Here is a 26116-nt window from a genome sequence, read left to right on the forward strand (position 1 = left end):
CGGGTGGCCTTGGGCCTGTCTCTTCCCTTCTCAGCCCTCCTCCTCTGCCCCAGCCTCAAGGCCCCAGAAACCTACATGGGAGAAAAAAGATGAATTCTCATCTTGGGGTTCCTGTCCACATCCTTTGTCTGACCTGATGCTTTCAGGCCCCTGTGACCAGGACCAGTCCTGGAGTCTCTAGATGATATCCCGAGTGACAAACAAGCAGAGGTCCACATTTGGGGAAGGAGGAGGAAGAAAAGGAAGAGTAGACAAATAAGAAGGATCCCAAAGCTGGCATGCATTTATACTGCGATCCCTTCAACCCCAAGGGAGCTCCTGGTTCGGGGCAAACTCCCTGAGTGAGGCCTCGAGGAAGGTCCTGATCAACAGACGCATGGGTCAGGCTAGGGAACCCTGAGACACGCAGATACGGTCGTCAAACGCAAACACTTTACAAAATAAGTAAACTTTTTTCTTTTTTCACTTTATAACCCTTTGTTACTATTTGAATATATTTTTTTGCAATGTGCACGTACTACAATTCAACAAAACACTTAACATGGTTTTTTTTTTTTTTTAAAGTAAAGAGCAAATCACAGTGGGATATGAAATGGAATATCAACTTTGGGGACAGGTCACCCAGTGAAGTCCAAACACCCCGTCGTGGCTGCTGTGTTTCCTCTTCAGTCACTGTTCGGCCTTTGGCCCTCTGACTCCACCCACAGAGCACCTACAGTGACCCTGAACTGCCCTCAAAGCTTCCTCCCTCGGGTTGGGGCACGGGAGAGGCCCAGGAATTCAGTAGGAATCAAGTCAGCAAAATTAAGTTAATTTACAGAGTTATAGTAAAAACACCACCGTCACCCGGCCCCACACATGCGGTGTTCAGCAACCACGGAAAGGTGTGCACCGGCAGGGGGCGCACGGGTTGGTGCAGGGACACAGCAGGAGGATCCTGGGGTTCCGTCGCCCCCGCGGGGCGCTCAGGCGGGCACAGGCGGGCAGGCGTCTCACAGGGCAAAGGTGGTAAAGAAGATGTGCATCTTGGCCAGGAAGGTGGTGACGGAGCCCTGACGCCAGAGCTTCATCTCCACGTCCAGGGCGAAGTCCCGGGGCTCACGCACCAAGCGCTGCAGGTAGACGACGCCCGTGAAAGCGTTGAGTGGGCGCGTGCCAAAGTAGCCCTCCTCGTTGCCCTTGGTGATGGTCAGGGAGATGGTGTCGCCCGCGAAGACGGGCACCGGGCTGATGCGGAAGATGTGTGCCGGCACGAGCAGGCCCGTCTGGAAGTTGAGCTGGTAGTACGTGATGCGCGCCGGCGAGTTCTGGCACTCCAGGAAGTCACGGCATGTGGTGCGCTCGCACTTCCTGTGGGATGCACGGGGGCTCGGTCAGCGGGCCCGGGGGCTCGTGTGCGTCCACGCCTTCCCGCCCCTGACGTCCGACCTGTCTGCGACACGGCGCAGGCCTCAGACGCGGGCTTGAGGGCCGGCCAGCCCCGGCGTACCGAGTCACCTTACCTCTCTGGGCCTCAGTTTCCTCATCTGTAAGACGGGCTACTAGCCCGTGGTCTCGCCAGCTGGCTGGGCTGAGTTAATAAACGCGCAGGGCTTCGCGATCGGCCTGGCACGGTGTGTTAGCAGCCCTCGGTCATGCGTGTGTCCCCCACTCGCCTTCTTCCTCCCTCCCTTCATTCTTACCCACCTTCGTCCGCCTTGTTTGCACTCGCACGCTTGCCATTTGCACAGATTCCTTCCCCGGGTACAGCGTTTTGATGGTTTTAATCATTTTCCAAATTCCTTTTCTTCTGCAACTGACTCTCCGTTGGAGCCATTTCCTCTCCTCACTCGGAACGGCCTGCCCTTTTCCAGGGGAAGCCTCTCCGCAGACCGGGGCCAAACGCCCGTGTGGGGCTCCACCTCACCCCCCACCTGAGGAAGCCTGGAGGCTCGGCCAAGCCACGCAACAGTGACAATGGGGGGTGAGCCTCCACCAAAGCCACCGGGGGCCTCGATTTCTGAGCACAGCACCCCTCTGTCCCTTCCTGACTCTCGGAGCCACTAAATCACCGTCTACAAGCTCACTGCTTCCAAAACGGACACTGCTCAGGCGCCAGGCCCCAGCAAGCAGCTGTACAGGATCCTCTGAGCAGAGGTCCCCAACCGGCGAAGCGCGACAGGCACCACGACAACCACCACGTCACCAGCCACAAGTGACTGAGGCCACAACTCACCGCTGTCTTTCCTCATCTCATACGCGTGCCTGCCCCCAGGTGGCGCTGCTCTCATCCCCACGTTGCAGAAGGGGCCACCAAGACCCACAGAAGGGAGGCTACCTGTCCAGGCCGCCCCAGCCACACTCCCCTAAATGTCCCAGCGCGCATGCACGTGGATGCTACGGTGTATGTGGTGCTGAAAAACGGCAAACTGCCAGCAGGGCAGCCGGGAATCATGAAGGCATCCATACTGCTCGTGGTGTGCTGCACGCACAGACGTGAGACAGCTAAGAGGGAGAAACTTGTGCCAGGCAGGCTAAGAGGGAAGGTGGACACGCTCAGCAGCCATGAGATTTGGCTGCAAGGCGGGGGGGAGGGGCAAGAACTTTGGCCTTGACCACTTGTTGTTGAACTACTTTTTTTAAATGTGTATTCATTTTTGAGAGAGCGAGCACAAACAGAGAAGGGGCAGAGAGGAGGGGGAGAGAGGATCTGAAGTGGACTCTGAGCCTGTCAACACGGGGCTTGAACCCACAGACTGTGAGATCATGACCTGAGCCGAAGTTGGACATTCAACCAACTGAGCCACCCAGGCGCCCCTGTTGTTAAGATAGTTTTAAAAGCGGATGTCACGTTTGCAATTCTAAAAATGTACATCTGGAAAATACCTTACAAAGTAAAATAAAGTGGGCAACAACTGAATTATAGGAAAAACAAAAGCACTCTATAAGAACGTATGTTTAGTAAAGAAAGGACAAGAAAGGGGAGTCTGGGTGGCTCAGGCGGTTAAGCATCCAACGTCAGCTCAGGTCATGATCTCGCGGTTCATGAGTTCGAGCCCCACGTCGGGCTCTGTGCTGACAGCTCAGAGCCTGAAGCTACTTCAGATTCTATGTCTCCCTCACTCTCTGCCCCTTCCCTGCTCATATACACTCTCTCTCTCTCAAAAATAAATAAAACGTTAAAATTAAAAAAAAAAAAAAAGGGGGGGGGGACAGGAAGTATGGCAAAATGCCAAGAAGTTATCAACAAGAAGTGTGGTCACCGGTCCGTAAGATGGTCCCGGGTGTCCCGCCTCCTGATGGTCATGCCTCATGTGGTCCCTCCTCAGGGTACCCCACCTCTCGTAGTGGCGAGCTGTGTGGCCAGTGGCAGAAGGGATGGTATGTCACTTCTAACATTAGATTAGGTTACAAAGGGCTGTCACCTGCTCTCCTGATGACCCGTGCCAAGGGAGGCCACATCACAAGCAGCCTCATGGAGAGGCCCACGCGGGGAGGAGCTGAGGCCTGCTGCCCACAGCCACGTGAGCGAGCAGCAGGGTCCTGCAGCCCCAGTCAAGCCTTCAGATGACGCGGCTCCATGAGACTTTGAGCTGCAACCACCCAGCTAAGCTGCTGCCGGCTTCCTGACCCTAACAGCCATTTGTCTGTAAAGAGGCTGAGTGTTGGGATAATGCATTACACAACAGCAACTCGTGTGTGTGTGTGTGTGTGTGTGTGTGTGTGTGTGTGTGTGTGCACGCACGCGCACGCAGGAGCAGAGATTTTCCGCGAGTTTTCTTCCCTTTGCTCTCCACACCCTGAGCAAGGTGCTTCTAACTTATACCACGTGTGGTCAGTTAGACCACAGACCCAGTGGCTGGGGCCTGTGAGGAGCAGGAGGGGCGGAGGCAGGCGCCACGGCCTCTCCCCCGGACAGCACGAGATGGGTGCGGGGGTCCCGGGCCTGGGGCCGGGCGGGGGCACTCACGTTTCGGAGACGCGGACGTAGTTCGGAGGGCACTCGAAGCGCAGGCAGCGGAAGCCGCCCCGGATGTTATAGCAGGTCTCGGCCTCAGAGCAGTTGTGGGTGCCCAGCGCACACTCGTCCAGGTCTGGGGGGTGGGGGAGAGGAGGGTGAGGAGTGGGGTCCCCTGGCCGGGGGCAGGAGTCCACACCACCCTGGCCCACACTGCAGGCCCGGGTCTCAGGGCAGCTCGTCCCAACGGTAAGCACACAGCTCCCAGACCACCCTATGCCACACGTACCCGCCCAGGGGCCGAGGACCCTGCTCTAAAAACAATCATTTGTGTCTCCTGAGGGCTTCCCATGCTCCCAGAATAAGAACCTAGTCCCTTCATGGACACCACAGGCCCCTCTGGCCCTTCTCCGTCAGAGCTTCTCTCCTTCTCCTTAGGCTGCAGCCCTATGGGACTTGTCTGGGCTGCTCCAACACCCTGACCCCTATCCCACGGCAGGGGCTTTGCATATGCCGTTCCCACTACTGGAACTTTCCCTACATCTTCCCATGGCTGGCTCCTTCTCATCTCTTGGGTCTCAGCTCAGGGCCACCCCCTGCAGGATACCCTCCTGTCCACCCTATAGTGGTCCCCTCCCATTTCATTCTCCTTCTACTTCCTGTCCTGCTCTGAAACACACTACTTAGTATGTCCTGTGTCCAGCCTTCCCTCCTCAGTGTGAGCTCCAGAAGGCCAGGGGTGTGTGTCCCTCTTGGTCCTGTGGTGTCCCCAGCATCCAGCAGGGTGCCTGGCACACAGCAGGTGCTCCACACATACGGCCAGATGGAAGTGAGGGACCCATCCCTTGTAAATACAGACTCAAAGATGCACGGCGACGAATGCCCCCCCCCCACACCGCACAGACATGCTCACACTCCCTGCGTGCACACACACAAACAGGCAGATGGCTGAGCACACCCATATGCTCACGCATACCCACACAGATTCACAGAATCACAGCCACAGGCATACGAGGAGGGCCCTTTCAGGATGCTGAAATACACACACGCACACACACACGCACACACGTATGGATACATATCTGACAAACGCTCAGAGAAGCACCCATGGGTGTGTGTGTGCACGCATGTTGCACAGGCAACCTGTAAGTCAAGTAGGATAAAATAAATGGGTTCCGGAGACCCCGTCCGTGAAGACCAGCTGCTCAGCTCAGACAGCGTGGCCCCCGGGGGCCCCACAAGGGCTGCCCCTGGGGTGAGGGGAGCAGAGTCCCTGTCAGGAGCTTCCCTGGGAAGCTTCTGGTTTCTTTCTCCAATCCTCCACACTGATCCAGTTTAGGGGTTTCTCCTCACTCAATCCTCATGCCAGGCCTGTGGGGTGAGGGTCGTGGGCCTCCCCAGACACAGGAGGGGCACAGCCTTGCTCAAGGTCGCACAGCAGTCAGCAGGCAGCTGGGGCTGGAAGCCAGGGGTCCAAATGCGATGCCACGCGGTGGCAGTTACAACAACGGCAGCCAAGCTGCATCCCGAGTCTACCGCCTGGCGTCCATGCTTGAGGCCCTGCTGCACTCACTCACTTGTCCCCACAACCCCACGAGGCAGGAACGGTGTTACTTCCCACCCTCACGTGTGCTCAGGGTTCAGGGCTTGAACCCCCAACCCGTCCCAGACTCCAGGCTGTGGGCCACCACCCCCTGTGGCGACAGATCAGCTGACATTCATTCACCTCTCCAAGCCTCCCTCCCTTTCCTCCTATGCAAACTGGGTCACGATCCCCATTTCCCAGGGTGGCGCAAAGGCGAGTGGGAGAAAACAGGGCAGGAGTCAGTGGGACCAGGATGGGCGCGGTTGTCGTCCTGATGGTTCATTAACTGAATCCACATGAAAGGAGGGCCTTCTGCTCTTCCCCCTTTGGCCCCAGCTATGCTTGGGCGGCCCACAATGGGAGCAGGAAGTCCTGACCCGAGCTTGGGCAGGGGTGTGGCGGGAAGCAGGAGGGAGCTGCTTCTTGCTGTCTGCCCACCCAGTGCTGATGGAGATGCCTAGAAGTAAGCAGGAGGAGAGCCAAGGGTCAGCACCACTGCAGCCTGGCCTCACCACGCTCACAGGAAGCTACCAAGGACTTCCCTGTGAGCCCGGGGTCGCTGCCCCTCAGTGCTTCCAGGCCCCTCGTATCTGCGGGGCCCTTGACCCTGGAGCCTCTCTCGGAGAGGTCAGGCCAAAGGGAGAGCTGGACAAGGCCATATACCCAGGGGGTGTATGTACACACACACACACACACACACACACACACACACGTATCTATACTGGCATAACGAGACTGGAAAAAATGCATCTAAGTATCAGTAGTAGTTGCCTCTCCATTCAGGTGAGTGGTTGAATGTTCAGTAAGCACCTACTGTGTGCCGGGCACTGCCCTACATGCCAAAGAACGAGTCACAGCCTGTCCTTCACGGAGCACGTTTCTAGAACACGCTGCCGAGTCTCAATTCCTTCACATTTTTCTGTCCTTTTTTTTTTTTTTTTTTGACCACTGAAGAGAGGCAGGATTTACTGTGACATATTAACCAGCAGGTTCTGTTCTCTGCTGGCTGTGCTCCCATCCTCCCGCTGGAGCCGTGAGACCTCGGTGGTTGGCCTGAGTCACAACAGGACCAGGGAGCACAAAGAGGGTCACCCCTTACATCTGAAGGTCAGCGGGCTATAGACGTGGGTACCACTGGTGACTCAGGAAGTGGACATAACCAGGCAGAACCACCAACCCGCGCTCTGTCCCTGTCCAGCCTGTGACAGCAGGGAGACTTTTCCAGCAAGAGAATCTGGAGGGGAAGCAAAGGCTATCACATGTGCAGCGGGGCCCCCGTCTCACCTGACCTCCTGATGGAGGCTACAGATGTAGCAGGGACAGAAGAGAGGTAACCAGTGCCCTCCACCTTGCCCAGGTGGCTTGCCAGGCCTAGCTTTGGTGGCTTCAGGAAGTCCCAATGGAACCGAACTTATAATCGTGACTTCCCAACTTAGAAGGAAGATTAGAGGTCACAGAACCTGGTCCCCATCCACGGAAGTAGCTGCAAACTGCAAAAGCAGGTGACTGCCCACCTAGTCTGTGCATCCCCAGTGACGGGAAGTCCCCCCTCCCCAGTCCCGTGTGGCCCTACCCAGCTCTGCATAGCTCTGGCTGGGACAATGTCTTTCTGCATGCAAGCTTAGTAGACGCAGCTGCCTGCGGATGGACATTACAACCCCTGAGCTACAACCCTGAGGCTGCTCTCCAGGTTCCTCACCCGCCTTTTAGGACCACCACTCAGGATGCCTGTCCCTGCCCCAGGAGAGGGCCCAGAGCTCAGCCCAAACCTGGAAGACTAGCCCAAAGTGAGTCAAACAGAAGAAGACTGTCTCCTTCCTCATCCCGGGCACAGACCTCAGTTAACGTGGCCACCAGCGACATCGGCCATTCCCCGTTTATGCACTAGGTGTCGTAGCTCCCATCGCACAGCAAGCTGTGTAAGGCTTTCTGGGCCTGCTCAGAGCCTGCCCGAGGCACTGGTGGGGCAGGGACCCCTTGCTTACCCTTGCAGGACCTCCCATTGGCCGTCATGGCATAGCCGTGCTCCGGGCATGCACACTGGTAGCTCCCTGGCACGTTGATACAGCGGAAGGTACAGAGGATGCCGGCTCCCTGAGCACACTCGTCAATGTCTGTCAGAGAGAGGTCAGCCCCTCGTGAAGCCCCTGTACCCGCAGGGCCCAGACACTGACAGTCATTCTGGCCCTGCCACAGCCCGGGAGCCCAGGGGCCCATTTTACCAATGAGGACAACAGGGCACAGAGAGGGGGAAAGAGTTGCCAAAACCCACACAGCAAAACGGGACTCCCATTCCAGTGCTCACTCCCTGGGGCTGCTCCATCATTGCTGCTATCGGCGCAGGGCCGAGAAGTTACCAGGCACAGGCCTGGACAAGGTCTGTTAGCGCAGCCTCCGTCTCGCTGAGGCCAGGACCATCGCTGCCACTTTATGGCGGAGAAGCCTGAGGTCAGGGCTGGGGAGCTCCCGCCCCGGGTCACGCAGCCGAGCAGATCGCAGGGCTCAGAGTCCAGCTCTGATGTGACACTAAAGCCTGTGTGTGTCCTGCGTGTCCCCGCCCGGCACGGAGCCTCTGGAGGCCCGCAGGGGAAGGCATGCCAGTGGGTCAGGGGGCCCCCGGGCAGGGGAGGGGTACCTGTGCAGGTGTGCCCATCCTCGGCCAGCTGGTAGCCTTGACGACAATAGCACTGGTAGGAGCCATAGGTGTTGGTGCACTCCTGGCTGCAGCGCCGGGTCTCACACTCGTTCACGTCTGCAGGGAGACCAGCCTGTGGTCGAGGCACAGTCCTCCCGGCCCAGCAGTGAGGGCCAGGGCCCCAGCTGACCTGGAGCCTTAGCTTGGGAAGCCACTCATTCCAGCCCCTCTCAGGGGCCAGTGGGGAACCAGAGACCCCGGAAAGGGCAAGGAGCCCACCGGGGGAATGCAGCTGAGGCAGGGGCAGGGCCGGGGCTTGCTGGCAGAGTCTCGGCCTGCTGCCTGGAGGAGGCAGCTACAGAAAGATGGGGCTCAGGTCTCCCAGGCGGGGAGTTAGATGCCACCCTATGGAGAGCCCGTAGCGCCTGGGAGAGACAGCTCTGGGAAGTATCATCTACGCGCCAACCCCTCGAGGGCTGGGGCCTCGCCTGCCTGCCCTGATCCCCAGGCCTGCCACTGCATGGGGCTGGGGGGAAGGGTAAGAGCTGCACATATGGGCGTATGGGCCAAACGATGTGGCAGCCGATGAACGAGAGGTCAATTCGTGGCTCCGCTTGAACATCTGCACCCTGAGCTCCTTGAGGGCAGAGACGCGGCTTTCCCTCATCCAACCAGGAACTGCTGAGCTCCTACAACATCCCGGGTCTGTGCTGAACTTGGGAACTTAGCCGGGAACAAGATGGACAAAACTCCACTTTGCGGAGCTCATGCTCACACGTGTGCTGGTAAAGAAGGGGAAGGGGTCAACTAAATGAGTAAAATAACCAGTATGTCAGAAAGGGCAAATGCTGCGGGGAAAGAGCAGAGAAAGGGACAGGGAGGGCTGCAGCTCTGCAGGCGTGTGGGCATCTGGGGGAAGTGTTCCAGGTAGAAGGCACAGTAAGAGCAAAGACCCTGGGGTGAGCGTCTGCCTGGTGCCCTCAAGGGACAGCAGCAAGGAAGCCAGCGTGGTCAGAGCAGAGTGAGCCAGGGGAGGGGAGCAGGAGCAGTCAGTCATGTGGAGCCTGGTCACACTTCCCTGCCCCTGGGCTGTCCCACGGGAGGGCCAGCCCAGGGGTCTCAAAAGGCTCTCCTGCCCAGGAGGGAGGTAAGAGCCCCTAAAATGGGAAGGGCTGGGGAAGACGGTGCCAGCTAACCATGGCTGGAGACCCACATCCCCTTCCCTCGCCGACCCCCTCACCCCTCCACCGAGCCACCTCGGGACTTCCCTCCATCCCAGTCCTGCCAGGCCTGGTCCGACCATGCCACAAACACACATGGGAACAGCATGACAGTCCACACATCTGAGAACTTGGCCTCAGATGCCAGCCCGTGGGCAGGGTCCAGCCCGTTCACGTGCTTGGCTTAACTCACAGTGTGTCTTTTGAAAGTTTAAATCCGGGGCGCCTGGCTGGCTGAGTCGGTTAAGCGTCTGACTTCAGCTCAGGTCATGATCTCATAGCTTGTGGGTTTGAGTCCCATATCGGGCTCTGTGCTGACAGCTCAGAGCCTGGAGCCTGCTTCAGATTCTACGTCTCCCCCTCTCTCTGCCCCTCTCCTGCTCGTTCTCTCTCTCAAAAATAAACATTAAAAAAATAATAATAATAAATTAAAAAAATAAGTTTAAACCCACTGTAACATGTAAAAACCCAGCAGATTTTACACAGATACCTAAATGTCTAGCATCTGGAAAACCAGGAAGATCGGGTCGCCCCGGACTGATGCTGCTGGGTGGCACCACCCACAGGTGCCGTGCGGCTGCTGCTATTTGGTGGCCGCTGGGCTCTCCGGGTGGCCAGGAACCCTGCCTCATGTTTCACTCACTTCTGTTCCTTGCCTGGACCCCCAGGCTGTGCGGTCACGACCAGATCAGAACCCACGAAGAGGCAGAGGCTGGGCTGCCACCCGGGTCTGAAAGGAGCTGCCGTCCAGGGGTACAGACGCCTCAGAAACCCATCCCTCTGGTCCGAGATGGCCGGGCTCTGGGCCCTCCAGGAGGGCCCACGGCAGGAAAGAGCCGGACCAGCTGAGGCCAGGGTGCATTTGCAGAAGTAGGGAAGTGGCATGAGGTAGGGACGGGGTCTGTGAAGCTATGAGGCCAGGACCCGGGCGAGATGGCTTTCCATGGTGGCTCTGCATCTGTGCGGGGTCGGAGGTCGGGGCCAGTGGTACCTTCGCAGCGCTTGCCATCGGCGGCCAGCAGGAAACCGGAGGCGCAGGAACAGCGGTAGGAGCCCAGGGTGTTCTCACACGTGTGCTGGCACAGGCGGCCGGGTGAGGTCCAGCACTCATTCACGTCTGCAGGCGAGCGGCGGGCAGGGCGTGGGTGGCCCGTGGCGAGGGCCAGGGTGGCCCGGAGCCCGCTCCCCCCACCCCCAGGTAGAAGAGGGGGCTGGGTGAGGACAGGGACACAGACACCCGGGAGGGACAGGGAGGAACCAGGACAGGGAACGGGAGAGGCAAAAAGACCGGGGCAGACGAGAAAGGCAGCAAGGGTGTTGGAAGGAGGCTGCAGGCAGAGCCAGGGATGAAGACGGACACAGCAAGGGGCGAGAAAGGAGGGTGGCAGCAACCAAGACCGAGAGAAGCAGGGAGGACAGCAGCAAGGAGGCACCGCCGGGGAGGATGGCAGCAGGCGGTCCAGCCGGGGCCGCCCAGCGTGCCAGCAGAGCAGGGCGGAGGGAGGAGGAGGCCTGAGGGCCGGGCGGGGGCAGCCGGACCCCACGCGGGGGCTCCCGGCCACCAGCGCCCACCTACCGACGCAGGCCCGTCCGAAGGCGTCCCGCTGGAAGCCAACTTTGCAGTCACAGCGGTAGGAGCCGGGGAGGTTGTGACACACCTGCCCCTCGCCGCACTGGTGCACACCAGTCTCACACTCGTTCACGTCTGCCAGGGGAGGCGAGCAGGGCACCCTGAGGCCTCGGCTCTCCCTCTGCGAGGGCCTCCCACAGGCAGAGGAACCCAGGAAGGCCCAGGCTGGATGGGAGGCAGGGAGGGGGGAGGTTGGCCTCACCCACACACTTGGTCCCGTCCTGGCTGGCATGGTAGCCTCGCCCACAGAGCAGCGGGTTCCTCTGGCACGTGTAGGAGCCCACAGTGTTGACGCAGCTAAAGCCTGGCCGACAGGGCTCGGACAGCGACGTACATTCGTTGATGTCTGCAGAAGCGGTGCGGGTGATGGGGGGCCTGGCACAGCTGAGTCCAGGGTCACACAGGGAGGTGGCCGGTGTGGGGCTCCAGACCAGCCCTGGATAGGGCTGCAGGGTCACACCGTCCCAGTCCCATGTCCTATGACCCCAGGGCCTTTTCCTCCAAGAACCTCGCCCGCTGGGCGCTTCCTACCTTCTCACAGTTGCCCTGATGAAGCAGCTGAAGGCAGAGGTCCCCCTACGGCTTCGAGCTGAGTCCTAGGCTACCTACAGTAAGTTGTGCCCCTGCTCTGCGTTTTCCCACCAAACCATCAAGCTCATCGTCCATCTCTCCCTCACACTCTGCCCTAGCCTCACTGTTTCCTCATCATCCCATGATGCCCCAGCCCACCACAGGGCCTTGGCACATGCTGCCTCCCCCCCCCCCCCCACTCTCTGGCCAACACTGCCCTCAGATATTTTCAGGGCTGGCTTCCTCTCTTCCTCAGGTCCCTGCCCCAATGCCACCTCCAACCATTCTAGGTAGATGAGCCCACCCCCCTTTTTAAGACTGTTTTCTCTACTTGCTTTATTATTTATCAAAGCACCTTTGAATAACTGCCACTTCTATAAATATGTTTGCCTATTCAGTCCCTCCTTCTCCAAAATGTCTCATTAAAGTGCCAGAACTCCCTGGGGCACCTGGGCGGCCCAGTCAGTTAAGTGTCTGACTCTTGATTTCGACTCGGGTCATGATCTTGCAGTTGTGGGATCGAACCCTGCATTGGGCTCCGTGCTGAGTGTGGAGCTTGCTTGGGATTCTCTTTCTCTCTCTCTCTACACCCCCACCCCCTCTCCTGCTCGTTCTCTCTCTCAAAATAAAATAAACTTAAAAGGACTGCCAGAACTCCCTGACATGTAGAACCAGGCACATTTTCAGTGCTCCAAAAATGTTGTCAACGAACGAATCAGTGAGGAACTGTTGGCCATCGGGCAGACGCCTCCCACCTTGCCCTGACCCCGGCTGGGTATCCCAGGGCAGATCGCAGGGACCTTCTTGTGCCCACGACCCTGCAGTGACCACGTGACATTGCTAGGGTCACACAGTGAGGAGCTGTAAAGGTGGTGCCCCAGAAAGGCGTGTGACAGAGCCACACTCTCACACACCCCCGGTTTCCGTCCACACCCAGTGGCCGGCCTTGCACACCTGCCTGCCTTCCCACCTCTCCGTCTGCATCTTTCACCCCGCCCCACCCCCACAGGGTTGAGCACAGCCTTGGCCATGCCCGCACCAGACGCCGTCAGTCCTGCGGGGGCTCTGGCGCCCTGCCTCTGGGCCAGACGCACTCAGGAGCCCCGGGGGAGGCAAGGCTGCCAGCCAGCAGCTGTGTGGACGGAGTCGGAGAGTGTGCGATCTCAGACCCACGCAAGGACAATCAGGCCACCATATGCAGGCCTTAACCCAGGAGTGTGGCACGAAATCAACCCGTCCTTTCGCCTCATCCGTCTCACTAGCATTCTCTACAAATAGAAACTGTAGTGAGTATCACATATAGCAGAGAGAGTAACGTTTTGTGGCGTCTGTGTTCCGGCCGCATGTAAATGTGTCTCTACCAAGTCAAGATATAAAAACATTCCCTGCGGCTAGCTAGGCTAAAAGAATCTGAGACGCACTCATGCCCACAGATGGGTAAGCAGAGGCCACAAGAGAAGGAGCCCAGCCAAGGTCAGACAGCTCGGGATAGTAAGCGTTCCGATTCCCAAGTGCCTCCTGGGGCACGGACATGTCTATTCACGGGTAGGGACGCTAAGGCTGGGAGAGGGGACGAGCAGCCAGCAGGGAGGCCCCAAAGCCCCCTCCCAGAGACCGCCCTCCCCCCGCCCCGCCCCTGGGCCCTGCTCACCCACGCAGTTGCCCTCGGGGTCCTGAAGGAAGCCATCCATGCAGCGCGGCCGTGCCTGGCAGTAGAAGGAGCCCTTGGTGTTCTGGCACGTGAAGCCCGCCTGGCAGTTGTGTTTGCCCAGCTCACACTCGTCCACATCTGCCACGCAGAGGCGGGGTGTCAGGGCTCAGCGGGGTGGGGGCGGGGGGGGGCTGGCAGGCCCCTGCCCGTACTCCCCACCATGACCTTGACGACGACATCGCCACACTGACCGAGCTCCTCTGCAGTACCAGGCACTGTCCCAAGCACTCCGAGATGGATTTATTTACGCGACGCTCGCGACAAGCCTAGGAAGCAGGTGCTGTGACAAACCCCATCCTCGACAGGGGGGACTGAGGCACACACACGGTTGGAGCGCTCGGCGGCACTGGGCTGGGCCCTGCTGTACACTTCCCGGGGCCGGCAGAAAGGAGCGTGAGCGCTCATGCTCAAGGGCCTGCGTCCAGGCCTCTTGGGAGGCGGTGCGGCCAATGGAGCCACACCCAGACAGCTCCGAGCAGGTCACCGAGGGCCCCTCACCTCTGCACAGCACTCCACTGTTTACAAAGTGCTGGCACTGCCCTTTCCCTCACGCTCCCTGAAGCAGTCACACCAGGCCTCCTTCACAGATGAGGAAACGAGGAAACGGAGACGGGACGCGGGAGGGCCACACACACGCTCAGCCGCGGGGCGGACGCTCACTCAGGTTTGCCGCTGACTGCCAGACCAGTGCCTGCATGTGTGTCTGTCTGTGCTCCTGCCACCTGTCCCTCCTTGCCTCCATCCACCCCCTGTCTGGTTTCCAAGGCCTCCGCCACCTTGTCACAGCAGCCCAGTCTCTGGGAGGCCCTGCACGGGGTTCCAGGCACCCGGATGTGAACCAGGCATGGCCGCCTTTCAGGGACCACCACATGCCTGCGGAGGCAGCCCCTCCACAGACCAGAGTGGCTAAGAAGGAGGTGGCCAGCACCCCGAGGCGACAGAGCGGCAGCGGGCGTGGGACACGTCCAGGGGGGCGGTGCCCCTTGCCAGGCGTCGGCGTTCTCGGGTTGGGGGTGCTGGCCCTGGATCCATGTGTGCACACATGTGTGCCGAGGGGACGGGGCTCATCTCTCATCCCCCCTCCCAGCTGCTGCCCCTACCCACAGCTCAGGGCCGGACATGGAGCTTGCTAAGCCCCCCCCCCTCCCCTGAGCTCATGCCCGACCCTGGGCCACTCCTCATCCACGGTTTCCGGGTTTGCAACAATTACGCACCTCTGTAGGTCTTACCTCTTTGGTGACATCCTCCTGGACATTTTTAGTTAGAAAAAAAACCATGCTTCCCATCACCTGTGAAACAGGCTCTCAACCTCCTCCCTAATGGGGCCTGCCAACCCCACCCCCATCCTTCCACACTCCCAGCCTGCCTGTAACCCCGAGACTTTCCGCTCTTTGACCATGCCAAGATCTCCCCTGTCCCCAAAGGCCTCACACTCGCTGTTCCCTCTGCCTGGAGCCCCATGACTCCACATCTGGGTTCCTCGGACATCACCTCCGTGGGAGGCCTCTCTGGACCCCCACCGAAGGGAGCGCCCAGCCCACAGACACTCCTGCCCCCCCATTTGCTTGTGCAGCCTCTGTCTCCCTCATCAGGGAGTGACAGAGAAGGACACCGTGCCCCAGCAGCTCAGGATGTATCTGTTCAAATGGTTCAAGGAAAATTCTCCCTCTTCTTAGGAGACTAGAATTTTCCAGTGGAAGGCACACAAGTGAGCCTTCTGTGGAGCTCTACCCCAACGTACAAACAGGGGAACAACTCCACACCAAGACACCAGCAAAGGTCGCAAGCCCAGGAGCACACTCTGGCTCCCCACCACCAGCCTCAGATGCCCCCACCCTGCCCCAAACACTGTCATCCGTGGGGGCTTCCCACAGGCAAGAAACCCAAGTGCTTGGGGCCTGCCAGAGGGAGAAGGCTCTGGGCAGCGTGAGGGTGGGGCCAGGGGCAGGGCACAGCAGGGGTGGGGTGTCCAGCCTGCCCCCCTCACCTGTGCACTCGCCGTCCTGGAAGGCGTAGCCGGGCTCACAGGTGAGAGCCTTGTAGCAGTGGAAGGAGCCCACGGTGTTCACGCAGTGCTCTCCCCGGCTGCACGTGTGCAGGTCTGCCACACACTCGTTGATGTCTGTGGGGGGAGGGGCCGTCAGAGGCCATGGGGTGGCGGCAGGACCTTGCCCTGGCTCAGCCAGCCCTGCCCTCGAGGCCTCAAGGTGCTCACCACCCAGAGACTCACACGTGGTTGGTGTCCACCTGTCTGTGCATCCATTCATTCAACAAAGATTTATCAAGCATCTGCTGTGCCAACAAGCATTGTTCCTGGCATCAGATCACATCCATCAGTGACTAAGACAGACACAGCCCTGGCGGAGGCCCAACAGATAAATACACAAAGTAGGGAGGGGGGTGGTCACGAGTGCTGTGGAAAAGACAGAGCAGGGCCAAGGAAATAAGGAGTGTGTAGGGGCAGCAGGGAGGTCAGGGAGGGATCGTCCGACAAGAGGGCCTTGGAGCAAGCGTCTGAAGGGGTGACAGAATGAGCCAAGCAGACATTCCTGGCAGAGAGGACAATGCACGCCAGGGCCCCGAGGAGGGAGCCTGCCAGGCAGATTGAAGGACTGGCCAGGAGGGGGTGTGGCTGCAGGGGAAAGAAGAGAAGAGAGTGTTCGGAGATGGCAGAGCAAAGTGGGAGCCACAGAGGGTTCCGGCAGAGGACTGAAATAGCCTCGCTCATTTGTAACAGGGTCCCCTGGCTGGGTGGGAATGCTCGGGGGTGGGGGGAGCGTGGAGGCTGTTAGGACAGAAGATGGATGCTGGGGTTCAGACCACCACCCACGGAGGTGAGGAGAAGCCAGCTGTTTCTGGAAAGGCAGTGAAGGTAGAACCGACTGGATCCGCTGATGGATGAGACGGAGGTGAGCAAGAAAGAGAAGCTGAGAGGTGTGCAGAGCTTTCTGGCTGAGCAGCCAGACAGGCAGGGGTGCCAGCCCTGGCGATGGGGACGGCTTTCAGAACCAGGCTGGCAGGGAAGGTCAGAGCCTGTGGACACATTGCATTCGAGTGTCAAGAGGCAGCCAGGCACACACGTGAGTTCACTGAAGGGGTCTGAGCGGAGACACTAACCGGGGAGTGGTCAGTCGCTGAGGTCACCCAGGGCACAGGACACAGAAGAGGCCAAGAACCCACTTGGGATGAGCAAGTGGGAAGGGGAGAAGCCGGTGACGGTGTGCAAAGGGAGGGCAGGACACTGGAGAGTCAGCCAGAAACTGCCCCAGGCCTGGCGCTCTGGATGACGGCCGGCCGGCCCAGTGCCTGCCGCCTCCACGCTCCAGCAGGCAGGGAGGTGCCCCAGTCAGCTGCTGATGGGTTCCTCCCTTCACACACAGTAACCAGCACCCATCCTGTGCCAGGTGGCCAAGCGGAGGCGTTGGCCACAGCGCCTGCCCTCAAGGGAACTGCCAGCCTGCCGTGGGGACGGGACAGGGAGGAGAGATGCTGGGGAGAAAAGCGATAGGCTCGGAGCCCTGGCCTGTCAGAGTCACTTCTCGGGGGCAGCGACAGGTGAGCTAATTCCACGAGGATGCTGGAGACCAGGTGGAAGGGGGCAGAGCAGGGCAGTGAGGGAAGAGACTCCCCCAGCCTCACAGGTGAGCCAAATGGCATACGGGCCAGGCTGACCGTGAGACTTCAGTGGGGGTGGGGAGGTGGGAAAGGGAGTTTGGGGCCAGCAGTTCCCAAGGAAGGCTTGGCTGGGCAAGATGAAGACTTCTGATTCACAGGATGGATGGACAGGGGAGGTATGTTCCCACGACCCCAGAAACGCCAGAGCCCCAACAGCCTGGGAGGAATCAGGTAACAAATAAAAGCAGCCGGTGCTCAGTGAGGTTCACTAGGGGCCTGGCGGTTTACAGATGCAGCTTCACAAACGAGGAAATAGGTCTCCCAGAGGGGCTGTGACCGGACCAAAGTCACATAGCCTGCACGTGGCAGCAGCAAAAAGGGAACCCAGAGCACCCAGCCTAGAGCTGCGCCCTTTCCACGCTGCTGTGGGAGAGGCCCCAGAACCCTCCCATCATCTAGCAGCACGGCCCATCTGGGACACTTTTCCCAGGGGCCAAGATGGTCCGCAAAGGGCTGGGCACAAAAGGCAAACAGCAGAAATTGCACGTCCATCAGGAGTCTTCTGAACCTGGCCCCACCCGATCCCACTGTGGCTTCCATACCTCCGGTGATGGGGGGCTCACTACCTATGCAGGCTGCCTCGGCATGACACATTTGTTGAATCATAACAATGACGTCAAATACCAGGACATTCTTCACACAGACAATCTCTACAGTGACTAAGGCGGATGTTATCACTATCTCATTTCACGGATGAAGAAACAGGCTCAGAGAGCTGAACTGATTTGTCTGAGGTCTTACAACAGGAAAGCTCAGAGCCAGGATTTGAACCCACACAGTCTGGCCGCAGAGGCCATACTCTTCATCTGCGTGTGAATCTCCCATGTCACCAGCCAGGGTTCATGAGCATGCGTGGAGCGAACAGATGACCGGCAGAAGACACCGGTACCCATTTGTGCATGAATAAATGATGGAAAGACCAAGTGCTAACAGATGGTAAGACAAGCAGGTCAGTGGAACAAGAGGAAGGACAGGAGACGCCCATGTGTCTGTGCAGAATGAGCAAGGAGGGAGACACGAAAGAATGAGAATGTGAGCTCATAAATTTTGCTGAATGAAATACATCTTTGCTCTTCTAGTCCCAGAACCTGTTTTCTGGCTACCTGGTGACCCCTTTTACTGCAAGATCTTCTGTCCAGGCCACCAGGGGAGCCCGCACACCCAGGCACGGCACGGGCATCCTGGGAGGGGTGCTTGCAGGCCTGGGCAGGATCCGCCTTCCCAGACATACACACACAGACACGACCCAGACAGGAAGAGCCGCCCAGCCACTGACAAGCAGGTTCAGGAGGGCTCATGTTGTGCCGACGGCTGGGGGGCCAAGGGCAAACATGTCTGCAGCCGCCCCTCAGCCCAGCGCCGTGGGCCCATCTGCCCAGAGGCGGAGGGTGACGAAGAAGAGGACATGTCCAGGCTGGACATGGTCCCCAAGCACAAAGAAGACAGACGGGGCTCTGGTCACGTGCCCTGGACGCGCTCTGCACTGCTCCTACCTGCACACTTGTGTTCAAGCTGTTCCTCCCACCCTGCACGCCTTTCCCGATTTCCAAGTCCCGTCCATCCGTGGAGATCACTGCAAATGCCACCTTCTCCGGGAAGTGTGTCCAGATGCCACCAGGTGGAGTGACCTCTCCCTTTGCCTGTGCCTCTGCTGGAGCACTTCCAAGAGTCTGTCCTGAGTCCCTGCTACTTTGGGTCTATCTCTCTGTACAGGACCATCACGTTTCCTCCATGAAAATATCAGACCCCCACACTTGGTGCCCTCCTCACTCCCTGTGGGGCACGCCTGAAGCCCTAGCCACTGGCCCACATGAGCACCAAGAGGCAGGAGGGGAGGGCCGTTACAGAGCACCGGGCCCACCCATGCTTGGGCCAGGAGCTGGGTACCACTCGGTACCACCCCCTGCCCAGTCCTCTGGCCCCAAGGTTAGAGGCAAGGAACCAGGCTGAGAGGGAGCTCCACTGTTCAGCGTCACACAGCAAATGAACACTGAGTGGGGGTGCAATGTGGGTCTGCCAGACCCCAGCTCCATCTTCCGCCTCTGGAGGGGATTCTAGTTGTACCTAAGGACAACCTCAGCAGCTGACATCACGTGCTCACGATGCCCCAGGTCTGGGCTCCGGCATGCACATGTCATATAATCTCCAAAGGAGCGTCAATGTCTCCTCTTTTCACAGATGATGAAACTGAGGCTTGGAGAAGGGAAGACATTTGTTCAAGGCCACAGAGCTACTAGGGGCTCCTGTTCCAAACCCAGGCCTCCCTGCCTCCAGACCCCACGGACCCCCATCCTGCTGCCTGGACGTGCGACCTCCTCATCGCAACGCCCCAGCCAAGTCACGCATCAACTACCTTTCTGACTCGCAGGCACGTGCGTCCCTGAGGAAAGCAGCCTCCCAGTGGTGTCAGTAGAGAAGCGGGACAGGACACCAGGACAGACAGGGCATGGCACGGAGCAGGGGGGTGCCGGCCGTGCTGAGAGCTCATATGCAAAGGGCAGGCCCTTTAGCATGTGGCCACGGCATGGCCGCTTGGCGTGGAGCAGAGCAGAGAGCCGTGACAGTGGCGGCAGGCGGGGGCTCTCGCTTACCCACGCACTTCCTGTGCATGTTGAGAATAAAACCCTCAGCACAGAGCACCGTGTGGCTGACACAGTAGAAGGATCCCAAGGTGTTGACACAGAACTGTCGCAGGCTACAATCATGAGTGCCCATCAGGCACTCGTCTTGGTCTAGGACAGCCGCAGGAGGGAAAACAGAAGGGCCATTAGAGAGGCGTGGAGCATTCAGTGACAGAGAGGGAAACTGAGTCCCAGGGAGGGGCAGGGACCTGCCCAGGGCCTTCCAGCGCATCAGTCGTACCTCTGGGCTTCGGGCCCAAGTCTGCGTTTGTACAGTCACATGATATCAGAGCCAGAACCCCAGTAAGGACAGGTGGCAAGATGAGGCTCAGAGAGGATGGCAGGGTGGGACCAGAGGCCGTCTCCCACCCAGCTCCGGAAATATTCCACCTCCAGAGGCAGCCAAAGGAGCCACACAATGGCAGGTGTTGCAAACTCAAGTGCCTAAGGGACCAGGCTGGCAACATATACAGGAGAAGGGGTCAAGAGGGAGGCTCTATGGGGCACTTTGGGGTCTGTGCTCTGTTCCACTGGGGGACCAGGACTGTGAACCCCTTGTGGGCAGAAGTTTGAAGAGAAACCTGAAATCTTGTCTTTTTTTTTTTTTTTTTTAAGTTCTTGAGTTTTCACGGTTGGTAACTTGCTTGATTATTTTAAACGGAGCAGAGCCCAGCAGGACTCCCCTGCAGGGCTGGCTGCACCACTCCAAATGCCACCTGTAACCTCTGGCCTGGACCCCACAGCCGTCACCACCAGGGGTCCTGCAGAGGCCTGGAGACACACAGACACTGGCCTGAGGCCTGACTGGGACCCGGAGGAGTCCCGACACAGGAGAGACACATTCCTCACATTTTCAGGGCTCTGAGAGATGGGGAGCAGGGCCCAGAGGGCACTTGAGATCTGCTCCTACTGCCTGGCCATGGGGTGGTTTTCGTCCACAGCAGAACACAGTCTTGGGATGACCTGAGTGGTTCAGTTGGTTGAGTGTCCAACTTCAGCTCAGGTCATGATCTCACAGTTGATAAGTTTGAGCCCCACGGACATCAGGCTTGCTGCTATCAGCACAGAACCTATTTGGGATCCTCTGTTCCCATCTCTCTCAGCCCTTCCCCCATGCATGTGTGTTCTCTCTCTCTCAAAAATAAACATTCAAAACACAAGTAAAATAAAATAAAACAAAACAAAAAAAGTAAAGTAAAATAAAATAGGAACACAGTCTCAGCCAAGGGGCTGGATGTGGGGTCCCAGGATGTGGCAGGGATACGGGTATTTTCTCAGATAGACTTAACCCTTTTAACAAATATCATATGACGTCACTCATACGTGGAATTTAAGAGACAAAACTGATGAACATAAGAGAAGGAAAGCAAAAATAATACAAAACAAGGAGGGGGACAAACCATAAGAGACTCTTAAATACAGAGAGCAAACTGAGGTTGCTAGAGGGTTGTGGGGAGGGGGATGGGCTAAATGGGCAAGGGGCACTAAGGAGGACACTTGTTGGGATGAGCACTGGGTGTTGTATGTAGTGATGAGTCACTAAATTCTACTCCTGAAATCATTATTACACTCTATGTTAGCTGACTTAGATGTAAATTTTTAAAAATAAGTAAATAAAATTAAAATAAAAAACAAAAGACTTAAATTAACCCTTTTACCCTTGGACACCCATCAAGGTCACATCTCCAGAACCTGAACCTGAACTAAAGCATTTCCTAGCCCGTCCCACGCTCCAGGCCTGGGAGGTCCTGCCACCAGATATGAGGAGGTGTAGTCTAGAGGTCTCTCAGGCATCATTCACTGTGGGAACCACCCCAGCAGGTGTCGGATCCAAATGCCCCCAAGTCCTGGTCCACCGACGTCCCACCAAGACAAGACCCGGTCCTGATGGGGTCGCAGGTGTGAAAGCCACACGCTTTTGGACCTTCTTTGGCCCTTTTGTGAATGGCAGAGTTACCAACATCTACTGCCCCTTCTTTGGATTCAGTAACAGAACTGAGCGCATGCCATTCAACTGGGGCTCCTACTCCCCAGCCTCGCTCCCCATCAGAGGCAAATGTCACTTCCAGGTCCCGCCTTCACAGCGGGGCATGGACATCCCCCTTTCTCTTTCTCCACACATGACCACAACAAGGACAAGGTGGTCACAAACCAACCTCAGCCTCGCAGACAGGGCGAGTTGGGAGTGTGGTCCAGGGATCTTGTAGAAATACAAACCCTCAGGCCCCACCCCGGACCCAGGCCGCCTCGTTCTGCCTGCCCCGTCTCCCTTCCGGGGCCCCCACCACAGGCCAGCTCAGGTTGGCACAGGTACGAGAGCAGCCCCCGTGGATCTCACCTTCACAGGACACACCATCCGCCATGATGGCGTAGCCAGGGAAGCAGGAGCACATGGCTGTGTCCCCAATGACGCTGCACACCTGCTTGCAGGGCCCGTTGTCTGGGAAGAAACCACACAGAGATCAGGGACCACTGGGCTCATTACCCCCGGCTCCGCCCTCCAGGCAGAAGGAACCCCACACTCCTGGTCCTTTTCACGAGGTCCCCGGTAAACCAGCTAGCACAACTGGTTGGTATCTGGGACAATCACCACCAACACTCGGATACCAAACCCCTCCCAGGAGTCACAGTGCTGCCAGAAGGGAAGGGGACAGAGAGGACAGAGAAGAAGGGACAGCAAAGATGCAGAGACAGAAGGAACAAGAAAGAGGAAGAGAGGAAGAACAAAGAGAACTTTCTACGCAGTACTGCAAGCAATCTCCAAGACAGTTCTCAAGCAAGGATTTTATTCTCTCAGTACTCTAGGAGCTGAGACAAAAGCAGCTAACTGACTTGCTTGGGGTCACACCCTGGCCCTCAGCTCCCCCCATCCACAACCTCTCCTCCTACCAGCTACACTCTCAACTCCTGACCTCAGACAGGTGAGACCAACCAAATCCCCAAAGCAGAAGCACCCCTTTGGCAGGAGGCCAGCTTGCACATGCCCAGCACTGGGGAGTTCACCCCCTGCAGGCAGCCCAGACCCACCCCATGGCCCAGGTTACCTTTGCAGGTGTTGGGTTGTGGCTGCGGTAGCAGGATGGTGTTGGAGGCCACTTGGGAGGACTCTGGTTTCAACGCGGACTCCTCTGGGGCCTCCGGCTGTGGGGGGTCACTGTCTGTCATGGGCAAAGCAGACAGGAGGGGAAGGATGCATGTCTTCAGCCTGGCCTCAGACTCAACTCACACCCTGGGCACCACGCCAGGCATGTGTCAGAGACTGCCTCATTTAATCCTCTCCTCCTACCCATTTCACAGGAGAGAAAACTGAGGCTCAGAAAGCAACATACTACATTACAGTTATTTGGGGCAGAGGAAGAGAGGAAGCAGGGGAGTGAGTATCTATCCCTGGAAAAGCAGCAAGCAGAAAGCACCCCCAGAGCAGGCGCTAAGGCAGCCTTGTAGGCTGTCTGTCAGAGCCTGACCCCCTTGGGCCCAGTGCTGGGTACACAGCTTGAGTTGGGTTGGTGGGAGCCTCTGCAGCCTGGGTCCTGGCCCTGCACTGGGGTCTAGGGTGGGGTTCTGGGGCTGCCCGGGCAGACGAAGCTTCAGATGGAGCAGATGGAGTTTCAACCTGCCTGCCTGGCCTTACAAATCCCATTGCTAGAGGCTTCCGATTCCCAGAGATTCCAGCATGTAGGGTGACAGGAGGGCAAGGAGCCCATTGTGGCCATCACAGGACCACCATGCTCCACTGGCAAGATCAGCCCCTGCCCCAGCCATCTGGGTCCTTACCTGGCCGGCAGGTACGGCCATCGTCCTGCAGTGAGAAGCCAGGAAAGCAGGCACAGCGGTAGGAGCCCACGGTATTGATGCAGAGATGCTGGCACAGCTCCCCTGGGAGGAGCAGGCACTCATCCTGGTCATCGCCAGGCAGGCTGTTGGGCAGCTCAGTCTCCGTGCCCAGTGACAGGGCCTCCCGGCTCGCCAACTCTGCCTCTGAAACTGGAGCGGGGGTCAGTGCTCATGATGGGACACGAATTCACCCAGCGGGTGGCTGACACTACAAGCCCCCAAGGAAATCAGTGTAGGTCCTCGTCAGAACCTCTGTGTGCCCAGCTAAGATAACATGGATGGACAAAGGATGGATGCATCGATGCATCGATGCATGGGTGAATGCGTGGATGCATGGATGGATGGATGGATGGAAGGATGATAGATGATGAATGCAGGGAAGGATGGATGGATGGATGGATGGATGGATGGATGGATGGAAGGATGGAAGGATGATATATGAACTCAGGGATGGATGAATGGATGGATGGATGGATGATAGATGATGACTCCAGGGAAGGATGGATGGATGGATGGATGGATGGATGGATGGAAGGATGGAAGGATGATATATGAACTCAGGGATGGATGAATGGATGGATGGATGGATGGATGATAGATGATGACTCCAGGGAAGGATGGATGGATGGATGGATGGATGGATGGATGGATGGAAGGATGACAGATGATGAATGCAGGGAAGGATGGATGGATGATGGATGCATGGATGGATGGATGGAAGGATGATAGATGATGAATGCAGGGAAGGATAGATGGATGGATGGATGGATGGATGGATGGAAGGATGATATATGAACTCAGGGATGGATGAATGGATGGATGGATGGATGGATGATAGATGATGACTCCAGGGAAGGATGGATGGATGGATGGATGGATGGAAGGATGATAGATGATGAATGCAGGGAAGGATGGATGGATGGATGGATGGATGGATGGATGGATAGATGGATGGATGGATGGATGGAAGGATGAAGGAACAGACCTCCAGCAACAAGAATGCACCCATCAGAGCCAGGTCCAAGTCTTTGTGCCCTGCAACATGACAGGGCCAGGCCCACAACAGTCCTCAGGAAGCTTTGGCTAAAGTGTTGAACTGGATCCAGACCCCTAGTCTCAGTGACATCTGGGAGGACCACCTCTAGCAACAGAAAGACCCCAAACATGTGTTCTGTCAAACAGAGATCTGAACTCTTACTCAGGCCTCCCTTAGCCATGTCACTTGGGCAGTACTGGGTCTCTCCATGCCTCCCCAGGCTACAGTGGGGAGCAGGTGAGTGTCGCAAAGAAGGCTCCCGGGGTTGAGCTGCACTGGAAGCTCTTCATATAACAGTAATAGGATGGGGAAGGGAGGGGGGCCTGCAGCCCTCCACATTCCTAGTCGGCATGGGGCTTCAGCCTTGCTCACTAGCCCTAGACAGCTGAGCCCCACAAGAGACCAACTGCATGAGGTCACATCTGATAAACATGTTTCGTACTGAGGATGCTTACACTGTGCTCCAGCCCGGTCAGCCCTGGCCTGGCACATGCAGGTGGGGCCGTGATGACTGGTGGTCCAGCCCGGAGTCCTGGCACTATGGGTGGGCAGCAGACAGACCTGGGCCCGGGCTCCAATAAGCATGCCACACCCTGGGCATCATTTCTAGGATTCATGTTCAGCCCACCCTCATTAGCATGCTCTTCAAACAATCTTCCTGGCAGGGGGGAAACTGAGGCTCAGAGGAGCAAAATGATTTTGCCCAAGGTCACCTGAGCAGGACTGGAACCCAGGTCAACTTGACCCTGCCATCTACGTCCCCTAAGGCCCGGGTTATCCACCAGTTCCCCACTAAAGGACAGGAACATGTACCTCTGCATCTGGACCCTGACTAGCCCTGTCCCCATCTTGTGACTCCTGAAGCCTAACTTCCTCCCAAACTTCACCTTGAACCAAACACTTCCGGGTACTCACCAGGCCTTCACACTGCTACAACAGGCCCCTACAGCCAACCCCAGCGAATGGTATTTCCTTGGACTGGACACAGATCAGTGTCCACACTAGCCTGGTAAGGCTAGCCACTCCCTCTTAGTGGAGTCTCTGTGGGTTCACTGGGACACTGCATCAGGCTCCTGCTGGCCCACAGGCACAGTGGAGGCTAACGGTCATGAGTCCAGAAGACATCCCTAGCTAGGGTGACAGAAGCTGGACATGGCACCTAGAACAGTGACCACAGCACGTGGAGGTCAGAAGAAGGAGGAGACCCCGGAGACACTGAGGGCTCAGGCAGCAGCAAACAGCTCCAAGCTCTGCACTGGCACCAGAGTTCTCATACCCATAGCCTATGGCTGTTTGGGAACAGGGACACAGAGGAAGAGGGCGCAGGGCTGGTCAGCCCTCAGAGGGCTTGTGGTGGTGAAGGGAAGGCCACCAAACAAACCCATAATCCATTCAGTTATTGGTGAGTGACTCTCAGGGGCCGAGCACTGAGAATATAGGGAGAAAAGACAGGGCTGGTCTGAAGGGGCTGATCAGGTGGGCAGGGCAACATTTATGAATGCATTCTCTATACTGGTTATATCCTGTACCCCGAAGACACAGAATGGCACAGTGAGAGGGATGGAGAACACATGGATAAAGGAAGGGTAAATGAATGAATGGATGAGTAAGAGGTTTCCTGGCTGGGCTGGTAGGTGAATACATGAGCAGAAGGCAGATAGA

At 57.7% G+C, this 26116-nt stretch overlaps 1 protein-coding gene across 8 annotated transcripts in view; it reads right to left on the reverse strand.

Moving 5' to 3' along the window:
- Positions 1 to 445: 445 nt before the first annotated feature.
- FBLN2 (fibulin 2) overlaps positions 446 to 26116 on the reverse strand; it is a 92586-nt gene continuing 66915 nt past the window's right edge. For 2 of the 8 annotated variants that reach the window (XM_045493948.1, XM_045493947.1), the window contains exons 6-18: positions 23359 to 23568; positions 22629 to 22742; positions 21923 to 22024; positions 19555 to 19695; positions 15276 to 15410; positions 13229 to 13366; positions 11210 to 11353; positions 10954 to 11082; positions 10369 to 10494; positions 8158 to 8274; positions 7508 to 7636; positions 3950 to 4073; positions 446 to 1350 (exon numbers count right to left, since the gene is read on the reverse strand). In XM_045493948.1, the coding sequence (XP_045349904.1) occupies positions 993 to 1350; positions 3950 to 4073; positions 7508 to 7636; positions 8158 to 8274; positions 10369 to 10494; positions 10954 to 11082; positions 11210 to 11353; positions 13229 to 13366; positions 15276 to 15410; positions 19555 to 19695; positions 21923 to 22024; positions 22629 to 22742; positions 23359 to 23568 (1967 nt within the window). In that variant the 3' untranslated portion in view covers positions 446 to 992. Of the gene's footprint in view, positions 1351 to 3945; positions 4074 to 7507; positions 7637 to 8157; positions 8275 to 10368; positions 11083 to 11209; positions 11354 to 13228; positions 13367 to 15275; positions 15411 to 19554; positions 19696 to 21922; positions 22025 to 22628; positions 22743 to 23358; positions 23569 to 26116 lie in introns of those variants that run through there. The other 6 variants (XM_045493950.1, XM_045493949.1, XM_045493946.1 and 3 more) reach the window with 4 other exon arrangements.

This window comes from Leopardus geoffroyi, chromosome A2 (assembly GCF_018350155.1).
Source record: "Leopardus geoffroyi isolate Oge1 chromosome A2, O.geoffroyi_Oge1_pat1.0, whole genome shotgun sequence".
Taxonomy (NCBI): Eukaryota; Metazoa; Chordata; class Mammalia; order Carnivora; family Felidae; genus Leopardus; species Leopardus geoffroyi.